Source organism: Lampetra fluviatilis, unplaced genomic scaffold, assembly GCF_964198595.1.
Source record: "Lampetra fluviatilis unplaced genomic scaffold, kcLamFluv1.1 SCAFFOLD_999, whole genome shotgun sequence".
In the NCBI taxonomy this organism is placed as follows: domain Eukaryota; kingdom Metazoa; phylum Chordata; class Hyperoartia; order Petromyzontiformes; family Petromyzontidae; genus Lampetra; species Lampetra fluviatilis.
The window spans coordinates 14,652-27,500 of NW_027620624.1; the positions used below are offsets into that span (position 1 = coordinate 14,652).

The following is a 12,849-nucleotide window of genomic DNA, read 5'->3' on the forward strand; positions in this document are numbered from 1 at the left end:
TGACACTGGTCCACACAGAACAGCCCACTGAAGTGGCTATAATAGAGCTACATCTGAGATCCACTGCTTCTTCAAGTGACACTGGTCCACACAGAACGGCCTACGGAAGTGGCTATAACAGAGCTACATCTGAGATCCACTTAGTCTTCAAGGTGACACTGGTCCACACAGGACGGCTGCTTGCGTTGTGGCCGAAACGTCGTGAGAATTATTTTATTATGTTTAATTTTTATTATTTTATTATTTCCCTTCTACGTGATGACTTTACCGAAAGAACCAAGAAGATGAATCCCTGCAGTCACGAAAGCTTTAAATCTAAATAAAACTACCCATAGACTCAACACTGCCCATAGACTCAACACTGCCACCCACAGACTCAACACTGCCCATAGACTCAACACTGCACCATAGACTCAACACTGCCACCCACAGACTCAACACTGCCCATAGACTCAACACTACCCATAGACTCAACACTGCCACCCACAGACTCAACACTACCCATAGAATCAACACTGCCACCCATAGACTCAACACTGCCACCCACAGACTCAACACTGCCCATAGACTCAACACTGCACCATAGACTCAACACTGCCACCCACAGACTCAACACTGCCCATAGACTCAACACTGCCACCCACAGACTCAACACTGCCCATAGACTCAACACTGCCCATAGACTCAACACTGCCTATAGACTCATCACTGCCCATAGACTCATCACTGCCCATAGACTCAGCACTGCACCATAGACTCAACACTGCCACCCACAGACTCAACACTGCCCATAGACTCAACACTGCCTATAGACTCATCACTGCCCATAGACTCAACACTGCACCATAGACTCAACACTGCCCATAGACTCAACACTGCACCATAGACTCAACACTGCACCATAGACTCAACACTGCCCATAGACTCAACACTACCCATAGACTCAACACTACCCATAGACTCAACACTACCCACAGACTCAACACTGCCCATAGACTCAACACTGCCCATAGACTCAACACTACCCATAGACTCAACACTACCCATAGACTCAACACTACCCACAGACTCAACACTGCCCATAGACTCAACACTACCCATAGACTCAACACTGCCCATAGACTCAACACTGCCCATAGACTCAACACTGCCCATAGACTCAACACTACCCATAGACTCAACACTGCCCATAGACTCAACACTGCCCATAGACTCAACACTACCCATAGACTCAACACTACCCATAGACTCAACACTACCCATAGACTCAGCACTACCCATAGACTCAGCACTACCCATAGCCAAGCCTGGTGGTGTTCATTCAGACGCTGTCTTTCCGACAGACCTGTTCTTCACCTGAGGACGGCTGCTTGCGTTGTGGCCGAAACGTCGTGAGAATTATTTTACTATGTTTTATTTTTATTATTTTATTATTTCCCTTCTACGTGAAAGAACCAAGAATAAGATAAACATAGTTTAGTTTTCTAGTCTCGTGTCTCCCTCTGCTGGAGAATCTGTGTCTCTGTCTCAGTCCCACTCCGTGTCTCTGTCTCAGTGTCTCCCTCTGCTGGAGAATCTGTCTCTGTCTCAGTCCCACTCCGTGTCTCTGTCTCAGTGTCTCCCTCTGCTGGAGAATCTGTGTCTGTCTCAGTGTCTCCCTCTGCTGGAGAATTTGTGTCTCTGTCTCAGTGTCTCCCTCTGCTGGAGAATTTGTGTCTGTCTCAGTCCCACTCCGTGTCTCTGTCTCAGTGTCTCCCTCTGCTGGAGAATCTGTGTCTGTCTCAGTCCCACTCCGTGTCTCTGTCTCAGTGTCTCCCTCTGCTGGAGAATCTGTGTCTGTCTCAGTCCCACTCCGTGTCTCTGTCTCAGTGTCTCTCTCTTCTGGAGAATCTGTGTCTGTCTCAGTCCCACTCCGTGTCTCTGTCTCAGTGTCTCCCTCTGCTGGAGAATCTGTGTCTCTGTCTCAGTCCCACTCCGTGTCTCTGTCTCAGTGTCTCCCTCTGCTGGAGAATCTGTGTCTCTGTATCAGTGTCTCCCTCTGCTGGAGAATTTGTCTCTGTCTCAGTCCCACTCCGTGTCTCTGTCTCAGTGTCTCCCTCTGCTGGAGAATCTGTGTCTCTGTCTCAGTCCCACTCCGTGTCTCTGTCTCAGTGTCTCTCTCTGCTGGAGACTCCGTGTCTGTGTCGACAGCGTGTCGTTGAAACGCGCATCGCCAAACGTGGTGCTGCATAGCGGCGTACATGTTTAAGAGTCGCTGTGATGACCACGGAGTGAGTGTACTGTGTGTATGGTCGTACCGACGGCCCCGTTTTACCCACACTTTACACCACCACCATCACCAACACCAATAGGGTGGAAGTCACCCACACTTTACACCACCACCGTCACCACGAGGAGGGAGTTACCCAACACTTTACACCACCACCGTCACCACCAGTAGCTGGGAAGTCACCCACATTTAACAACGACACACACTCGTACACAATAACACACACACACACACACATAACACACACACACATACTTGTACACCATAACACACACACACACACTCGTACACCATAACACACACACACATACTTGTACACCATAACACACACACACATACACACTCGTACACCATAACACATACACACATACACACATACACACACACACACACACTCGTACACCATAACACACACGTACACAATAACACACACACACTAGTACACCATAACACACACACACTAGTACACCATAACACACACCTTAACACACACTAGTACACCATAACACACACACACAATCGTACACAATAACACACACACACCATAACACACACACTCGTATACAATAACACACACACCATAACACACACACACTAGTACACCATAACACACACACACTCGTACACCATAACACACACACACGGATCTCTCACAACAGCAGTTGAAGCGGATTTTCCAGAGTCTTGAGAATGAAATTTCAACCTTCCGAATCTAACAGACACAGAGAGGAGGGACAACGTCATCATTAGCATCACCGTCATCGTACTTATCATCATCATCATCATCGCATTATCAGCAGCAGCATCATCATCATGATCATCATGATCATCATCATCAGCAGCAGCACTTAACACTTAAACCTCCGACGCGGTATATACAGAGCTGCCGAGCAAGGAGCGATGTTTTGCCCGCGTGGCTCTAACCAAGCGAGTGACATGGGGGAGCGGGCAGGCGGGGGGGGAGGGGGCGGGCGGGGTGGGGGAGGGGGCGGGCGGGAGGGGAGGGGGCAGGCGGGAGGGGAGGGGGCAGGCGGGGGGGGAGGGGGCAGGCGGGGGGGGAGGGGGCAGGCGGGGGGGGAGGGGGCAGGCGGGAGGGGAGGGGGCAGGCGGGGGGGGAGGGGGCAGGCGGGGGGGGAGGGGGCGGGCGGGGGGGGAGGGGGCAGGCGGGGGGGGAGGGGGCAGGCGGGAGGGGAGGGGGCAGGCGGGGGGGGAGGGGGCAGGCGGGGGGGGAGGGGGCGGGCGGGGGGGGAGGGGGCGGGCGGGAGGGGAGGGGGCAGGCGGGGGGGGAGGGGGCAGGCGGGGGGGGAGGGGGCGGGCGGGGGGGGAGGGGGCAGGCGGGAGGGGAGGGGGCAGGCGGGGGGGGAGGGGGCAGGCGGGAGGGGAGGGGGCAGGCGGGGGGGGAGGGGGCGGGCGGGAGGGGAGGGGGCGGGCGGGGGGGGGAGGGGGCAGGCGGGGGGGGGAGGGGGCGGGCGGGGGGGGGAGGGGGCAGGCGGGAGGGGAGGGGGCAGGCGGGGGGGGAGGGGGCAGGCGGGAGGGGAGGGGGCAGGCGGGGGGGGAGGGGGCAGGCGGGGGGGGAGGGGGCGGGCGGGGGGGGAGGGGGCGGGCGGGAGGGGAGGGGGCGGGCGGGGGGGGAGGGGGCAGGCGGGAGGGGAGGGGGCAGGCGGGGGGGGAGGGGGCAGGCGGGAGGGGAGGGGGCAGGCGGGGGGGGAGGGGGCGGGCGGGAGGGGAGGGGGCAGGCGGGGGGGGAGGGGGCAGGCGGGGGGGGAGGGGGCAGGCGGGGGGGAGGGGGCGGGCGGGGGGGGAGGGGGCGGGCGGGGGGGGGAGGGGGCAGGCGGGAGGGGAGGGGGCAGGCGGGGGGGGAGGGGGCGGGCGGGAGGGGAGGGGGCAGGCGGGGGGGGAGGGGGCAGGCGGGGGGGGAGGGGGCGGGCGGGGGGGGAGGGGGCAGGCGGGAGGGGAGGGGGCAGGCGGGGGGGGAGGGGGCAGGCGGGAGGGGAGGGGGCAGGCGGGGGGGGAGGGGGCAGGCGGGGGGGGAGGGGGCGGGCGGGGGGGGAGGGGGCAGGCGGGGGGGGAGGGGGCGGGCGGGGGGGGAGGGGGCGGGCGGGGGGGGAGGGGGCAGGCGGGAGGGGAGGGGGCAGGCGGGGGGGGAGGGGGCGGGCGGGAGGGGAGGGGGCAGGCGGGGGGGGAGGGGGCAGGCGGGGGGGGAGGGGGCGGGCGGGGGGGGAGGGGGCAGGCGGGAGGGGAGGGGGCAGGCGGGGGGGGAGGGGGCAGGCGGGAGGGGAGGGGGCAGGCGGGGGGGGGAGGGGGCAGGCGGGGGGGGAGGGGGCGGGCGGGGGGGGGAGGGGGCAGGCGGGGGGGGAGGGGGCGGGCGGGGGGGGAGGGGGCGGGCGGGAGGGGAGGGGGCGGGCGGGGGGGGAGGGGGCAGGCGGGAGGGGGCAGGCGGGGTGGGGGAGGGGGCGGACGGGGGGGGGAGGGGGCAGACGGGGGGGGGGTGGGGGAGTCCAACTCATCCAACGTCCGGCGTCCCTGACCCAGAGGTCGCAACCGGGTACCCGATACCCGTACCCTACCCGATACCCGTTTGCGACCCTGGTGCGGCCGGGTACGGGTACGGGTAGGGTACGGGTAGGGTACGGGTACGAGTACGGGTAGGGTACGAGTACGGGTAGGGTACGGGTAGGGTACGGGTACGAGTACGGGTAAGGAATCAAAACCCGTTTGCGACCTCTGCCCTGACGCAGGCGGATCACGTGGTGGGCGACGCCAGCGTCGTATCGGCAAACGCCGGGTTTTTAGCGTTGGCCGAACGGCATGAGCAATTGATTTATAATTGTTTTTTTTTACCCTTTTATCTGGCAACGAAACTGACATCTGTTTTTACAAGGAGTCGTGTTTGCATTGAGCACAGTACCACCTGCGGTCGGAATGCAAATAAAAAACACAACTCTGATAATAACACTGGTCAACAAAATAAAACATTTTTTTCTGGCCTGGACTTTTGCAGCTGTTCTAGACTAATTTCAGGGTGCTGATTCCAAATCTGATCTCAGATTTGCTCTATCACATCTCGTTTCTATGCTATCGGCATACCCCATTTTCATTGATTTTACCCGAAATTAACTCCGTCACTTATGATTGCAAGTTGTTGCGAGTCAGTGACTGCTTTAGTGTTAAAATATGGTGCTGTATTTTTAGGATAGTGTGTTTATAATATCATTTTACTGGTAGGAACGAAGTGAACCAGCCTACAATAGATTATATCGTCCGTCCGTCCGTCCGTGTAGCAACATCGCCCCCTACTGCAAACACTTGGCAGGACCCTACAAAAACCTTTAGACTCAGTGACGCTTTCCTGGCTAAACAAGTGTAACATTCCCTTATAATTCCCTGAGATAGCTTTTAATTAAAACATTTAAATTAAAAATTAACTCACGGCGGCCTCAAGCCTACAGCTAGGCCTAATGCCTAGAACTAGGCCTCAAACTCTCCCTTCGTATCGTACCCCCGCGTGTGTGAAAGGGAGTTAATGTTTTACAATGTTACATTCCCTCATGTTTTTAAATGGAAACATTAAAATTTAAAGCTTTTACATAAATAATTAAAACATTTAAATTAAAAATTAACTCACAGCGGCCTCAAGCCTACAGCTAGGCCTAAAGCCTAGAACTAGGCCTCAAACTCTCCCTTCATATCGTACCCCCGCGTGTGTGAAAGGGAGTTAATGTTTAACAATGTTACATTCCCTCATGTTTTTAAATAGAAACATGAAAATGTAAAGCTTTTACATAAATAATTAAAACATTTAAATGAAAAATTAACTCACAGCGGCCTCAAGCCTACAGCTAGGCCTAAAGCCTAGAACTAGGCCTCAAACTCTCCCTTCGTATCGCCCGATTCGGTGTAGCAACATCGTCCCCTACTGCAAACACTTGGCAGGACCCTACAAAAACCTTTAGACTCAGTGAGGCTTTCCTGGCTAAACAAGTGTAACATTCCCTTATAATTCCCTGAGATAGTTTTTAATTAAAACATTTAAATTAAAAATTAACTCACAGCGGCCTAAAGCCTAAAGCTAGGCCTAAAGCCTAGACCTAGGCCTCAAACTCTCCCTTCGTATCGCCCGATTAGGTGTATCAACATCGCCCCCTACTGCAAACACTTGGCAGGACCCTACAAAAACCTTTAGACTCAGCGAGGCTTTCCTGGCTAAACAAGTGTAATAATACATTATGTTTTTATTCTTTGGTTATTCATTCCTACCAGCCCACCCCGCAGGGTCCTGTTATGTAGATATCCACATTTATTTAATATATTTTTTCTACAGTTTTTATTGAAAATGCAATATTTGATATCTCAAAATCCTGATGTGATAGACAAAAACTGATGCCAGATTTGGAATCAGCGCCCCAAAATTACCTTGAAACCGTTGGAATACCTTATGCCAGAAAAGGTGTGTTGACCAGTATAGTTTTCTAGTCTCGTGTCTCCCTCTGCTGGGCCCTCATGATCTCTCTCCGTCTCCGTGTGTGCCTGCGTGTGTGTGCGTGTGTGTGTGCGCGTGTGTGTGTGCCTGCGTGTGTGTGCGCGTGTGTGTGTGTGCGCGTGTGTGTGTGCTAAAGCACAGCAAGTTGGCACAGTAGGGGGCACAGGTGGTGCATCAGCCAGTCATCTCAGTCATCTCGGTCAGTCGACCCGTGGCACCTGCTGGGTCTGCCCCGTGACCTCCTGTCAGCGGGCGTTCGACACTTCACGTGGCAGCCTCAAGGTGCACATGGCCTGGCACAAGCGTCGTGGTGACGTCACCACCGCCACTTAGTGGCGAATGGCGGTTGTTGTTGTTGTTGTTGTGTGCATGCGTGTGCGTGCGCGCGTGTGCGTGTTGCACGCCCGAGATCTCATTACATTTCGCTGGGCTCCTGTGCTTGTCCGCGAGAATCTCCGACACGGGCACTGTGGTTCCCATGCGCGGCACGAGCCGCGTAGACACCACCGCCGGCGCCGCTGCCGCCGCCGCCACCTTGTGGTGCAGCGACTGCTGCAGCTTGTGCTTGAGCTCCTCCGAGAACTCCTTGGAGAATCCCACCGGGACTCCGCCCCCCACCACGACCGCCGCCGCTGCCATCCTCCTCCTATCTGCCGGATAGCCGCCTCCACTTCCGTCACCGCCGTCATCGCCATTACCGCCGAAATCCAACGGCTTCCCTTCCCGCGAAAACTTCCTGGCCGGCGTCGGTGGGCCTCCCCTCCCGGAGCCCCGGCCCTCCGGCATTCCCGCCGGTCCGCCGGCGGCCCAGGCCGCCCCGTGCCCGTCCGCGTGGGCGGTGCCCGGCGGTTTTCCGTAACCGCGGCGATCAGCGGCGGGGGGCGGGAGTCGTTGCCTCCTTCCGTCGTCGTCGTCCCCCGGCGTCGTCCCGGTTTTGCCGGCGGTCCGAGGTGCTCCGTGTGCATCCGGGACTCGGCCGGGAGGGTAGTCCGGAACCGCCGCGGTCAATCTCGCCGGCTCCCTGTTCGCCGGGTTCGCGTAGCCCCCTCGGGGCGGAGGTTGTTGTTCCCTCCTTCCGCAGTCTTCCGGCGTTCCCGGAGGAACTCTGCCGTGTCCCTCGGCGCCGGGGTAGGGGATCTGGCCCGGGGGGTAATCCGGAAAGCCTCCGGAGATTCGAATGGGCTCCCTGTTTCCCGGGATCCCGTATCCCCCTCTGCGGCTCTGGCAAAGCAGTTCCCTCCTTCCGTCCTCTTCGGAGAGATTTCCCGACAGCGGCCGCTGCTGCCGCTGCTGCTGCTGCTTCTTCGGGATAAGCTCCACAAGCCTCGCTTCCCGTTGGACGGCGAAATTCACGGCTGGTTCCGGCACCAGAGCCGGGGAAGAATGAGCGGGAGGATAATAGCCACCGCCGCCGCCGGCGCCAGCGGCACCGCCGAGGCTCAAGCCGTCGGGGTAGCTGCGGTTGCCGGCGTTGTCCCGGACGAGCCCCCAAGATGTCGCCACTTCGCGGTGCTGCTTCCTCTGCGAGAGCTTCTCCCAGTGGCGCGCCTCGTCCTCCAGGAAGTCCGGGAGCGACGCTCCGTGCACGGGCCTGGCCCTGGGTGGGCCCCAGCCGCCCGGGGGCGGGGCCTGGGCAGGAAAGGGCGTGGCTTGAGCCGGAAGGGGAGGGGCCTGAACGGGAAGTGCCGCGGCTTGGGCGGCGAGGGTGAGAAGGGGCGTCGCTTGCGAGCGGGTGGGCGGGGCTTGAGCTACGAGGGGCGGGGCTTGAGCGGGAAGGGGCGGGGCTTGAGCGGGAAGGGGAGGGGCTTGAGCGGGAAGGGGAGGGGCGGGTGACGAGTCGCGGGACGGTCTGGCGCTTCCGTTTCTGGAGACGATGTCGTTGTAGGAGGAATCTGCGGAGAGAATGGGGAGAAGAACTTTGTTTTTCTTGGTTCTTTCGGTAAAGTCACGTAGAAGGGAAGTAATAAAATAATAAAAATAAAACAAAATAAAATACAATTCTCACGACGTTTCGGAGGCAACGCAAGCTTCCATCTTCAGGTGGAATCGTCACAGCACGATAGCTGTATCAAGTACTTGAGAATTATTTTATTATGTTGTGAGAATTATTTATTATGTTGTGAGAATTATTTTATTATGTTTTGAGAATTATTTAATTGTGTTGTATTTTTATTATTTTATTACTTCCCTTCTACGTGATGACTTTACCGAAAGAACCAAGAAGATGAATCCCTGCAGTCACGAAAGCTTTAAATCGAAAAAGAACTTCTTTGTATTTTTTTTTTATTAAAAAGATGTCTGTGCCACACTCGGGCAAACGGGCTCTTGTGTAGGAACGATGCGGGTAGAAAGAGAGGACAGGTGGATCAGAGGCCAGAGTCGCTGAGATCCTGAGTTCAAGGAACTCACCACCCTCCAAGACCCCATTACTGTGGCCTCACGGACCTCCCAATCCACAATGCCCGCTCTCCCCACTACCCCCGCACAGGAACTCCCCACCCACAACGCCACTCCCCACCACCCACCAGTACGCCCCACTGCACCTCCACGGACCTCCCCACCCACAACGCCACTCCACACCACCCCCCCACCCCCCACACGGTCCTCCCCACCCACAACGCCCGCCTCCCAGAGGTCGCAAACGGGTTTTGATTCCTTACCCGTACCCGCCGCACCAGGGTCGCAAACGGGTACCTGTACCCGTACCCGCCCCCCCCACCCAACCCACCACCACCACCACCACCACCGCTCCTTCCCTCCCCGACTGACCTTCGCACTCTTGCAGCAGCTGAGCGGCGGTGAGAAGGCAGGCTCGGTGCTCGGGGTCCAGGATGCGCATCTTGGTGAGGTCGTCGGCGTCCAGCAGCTTGAGCATGTCCAGCTCCTCGAAGCCGTTGCTCATGAGCGTGTCCGTGTGCTCCTGCGGAACGCCGGGAGCAGGAACGGGAGGGAGGGTGCGTGGGGGAGGGGGGTGCGGGGCCAGTGAGCGTCGTGCCAACGCTACTAAATGTCGGTGTTTCAGGGGCTGAGCTACGAGACAAATGGTTACCTACTCAATCAGTCACTCCACCTACTCAAACAGTCACTCATGAAACTCACTTCTTTACAAAAACTGTTTTTTTTGCCTTCAGCCCGATTCAGCACGGCTGCATACATACACACGCACGTACACACACACACACACACGTACAGACACACACACACGCACACACACACAGGCACAGACACACACGCACGCAGACACACACACACGCAGACACACACACGCACACACACGCAGCACACACGCAGCACACACACGTACAGACACACAGACACGCACACACACACACGCACACACACGCACACACACGTACACACGCACACACACACACACGTACACACACACGCACACACACGCACACACACACACGTACACACACACACACACACGCACACACATGTACACACACACGCACACACACGCACACACACACACACGTACACACACACGCACACACACGCACACACACACACGCACACACACGCACACACACGCACACACACGTACACACACGTACACACACACGCACACACACGCACACACACACACACACACACGTACACACACGTACACACACGTACACACACGTACACACACACGCACGTACCTCCATGCCGATGCGCTTGAGAACGTGCGGCACCGTGCTGAGGCGGATGCGGTGAGGGGGTCGCGAGGGACGCTCCACGTGGCGGCACCGGTCCAGCGAGCCCCCCTAAGAGCCCCCCACAACCACCACAACCACATCAACCACCATCACAACCACCACAACCACCACAGCCACAACCACCACCACCACAGCCGCCATCACAACCACCGCAACCACCACCACAACCACCACAACCACCACCGCCATCACCGCCACCACAGCCACCACCGCCACTACCGCAACCACCACCACAACCACCACAACGACCACAACCACCACCACAACCACAACCACCACCACCACCACCACCACCACAGCCACAACCACCACCACAACCACAACCACCACCACCACAACCACCACCACCACAACCACCACCACCACAACCACCACCACAACCACCACCACCACCACCACCACCGCCACAGCCACAACCACCACCACATCAACAACCACCACCACCACAACCACGACAACCACCACCACAACCACCACCACAACCACCACCACACTAGTCTCAAGAGCGATCGCGGCGGCTCATACACGCACATACAAATGTCCCGTGCATGTTCGTACGTATGTATGTACGTACGAATGTACGTACGTAGGTATGTATGCATGTACGTAGGTATGTATGCATGTACGTAGGTATGTATGCATGTACGTAGGTATGTATGCATGTACGTACGTATGTATGCATGTACGTACGTATGTATGCATGTACGTAGGTATGTATGCATGTACGTAGGTATGTATGCATGTACGTAGGTATGTATGCATGTACGTAGGTATGTATGCATGTACGTACGTATGTATGCATGTACGTACGTATGTATGCATGTACGTAGGTATGTATGCATGTACGTACGTATGTATGCATGTACGTACGTATGTATGCATGTATGTAGGTATGTATGCATGTACGTACGTATGTATGCATGTACGTAGGTATGTATGCATGTACGTAGGTATGTATGCATGTACGTAAGGTATGTATGCATGTACGTACGTATGCATGTATGTAGGTATGTATGCATGTACGTAAGGTATGTATGCATGTACGTACGTATGTATGCATGTACGTAAGGTATGTATGCATGTACGTAAGGTATGTATGCATGTACGTACGTATGTATGCATGTACGTACGTATGTATGCATGTACGTACGTATGTATGCATGTACGTAGGTATGTATGCATGTACGTACGTATGTATGCATGTACGTAGGTATGTATGCATGTACGTAGGTATGTATGCATGTACGTAGGTATGTATGCATGTACGTACGTATGTATGCATGTACGTATGTATGTGTGCATGTACGTACGTATGTATGCATGTACGTAGGTATGTATGCATGTACGTATGTATGCATGTACGTATGTATGCATGTACGTATGTATGTATGCATGTACGTAGGTATGTATGCATGTACGTAGGTATGTATGCATGTGCGTAGGTATGTATGCATGTACGTACGTATGTACGCATGTACGTATGTATGTGTGCATGTACGTACGTATGTATGCATGTACGTAGGTATGTATGCATGTACGCAGGTATGTATGCATGTACGTAGGTATGTATGCATGTACGTACGTATGTATGCATGTACGTAGGTATGTATGCATGTACGTAGGTATGTATGCATGTACGTACGTATGTATGCATGTACGTAGGTATGTATGCATGTACGTACGTATGTATGTACGTACGTATGCATGTACGTACGTATGTATGCATGTACGTACGTATGTATGCATGTACGTAGGTATGTATGCATGTACGTACGTATGTATGCATGTACGTAGGTATGTATGCATGTACGTAGGTATGTATGCATGTACGTAGGTATGTATGCATGTACGTAGGTATGTATGCATGTACGTACGTATGTATGCATGTACGTAGGTATGTATGCATGTACGTAGGTATGTATGCATGTACGTACGTATGTATGCATGTACGTAGGTATGTATGCATGTACGTAGGTATGTATGCATGTACGTAGGTATGTATGCATGTACGTACGTATGTATGCATGTACGTACGTATGTATGCATGTACGTACGTATGTATGCATGTACGTAGGTATGTATGCATGTACGTATGTATGCATGTACGTATGTATGCATGTGCGTAGGTATGTATGCATGTACGTAGGTATGTATGCATGTACGTAGGTATGTATGCATGTACGTAAGGTATGTATGCATGTACGTAGGTATGTATGCATGTACGTAAGGTATGTATGCATGTACGTAGGTATGTATGCATGTACGTACGTACGAACGTATGTACGTACGTATGTATGCATGTACGTAGGTACGCTGAAGTTCTTTCACGCCGTACGTAGCCCATCGTGTTAAATCGGAGGTGGAGCCTTTACCGGGATGTTGATGAGAGTGCT

General features: G+C 55.4%; 1 protein-coding gene across 1 annotated transcript in view; it reads right to left on the bottom strand.

The window, feature by feature from the left end:
* Positions 1–2,686: 2,686 nt before the first annotated feature.
* The window catches only part of LOC144954164 (uncharacterized), a 16,525-nt gene continuing 6,362 nt past the window's right edge, over positions 2,687–12,849 (bottom strand). Inside the window, exons 4-7 of the mRNA XM_078884727.1 lie at positions 10,400–10,504; positions 9,519–9,669; positions 7,169–8,641; positions 2,687–2,981 (exon numbers count right to left, since the gene is read on the bottom strand). Coding sequence (XP_078740853.1) covers positions 2,968–2,981; positions 7,169–8,641; positions 9,519–9,669; positions 10,400–10,504 — 1,743 coding nt within the window. The 3' untranslated portion in view covers positions 2,687–2,967. The remainder of the gene's footprint in view (positions 2,982–7,168; positions 8,642–9,518; positions 9,670–10,399; positions 10,505–12,849) is intronic.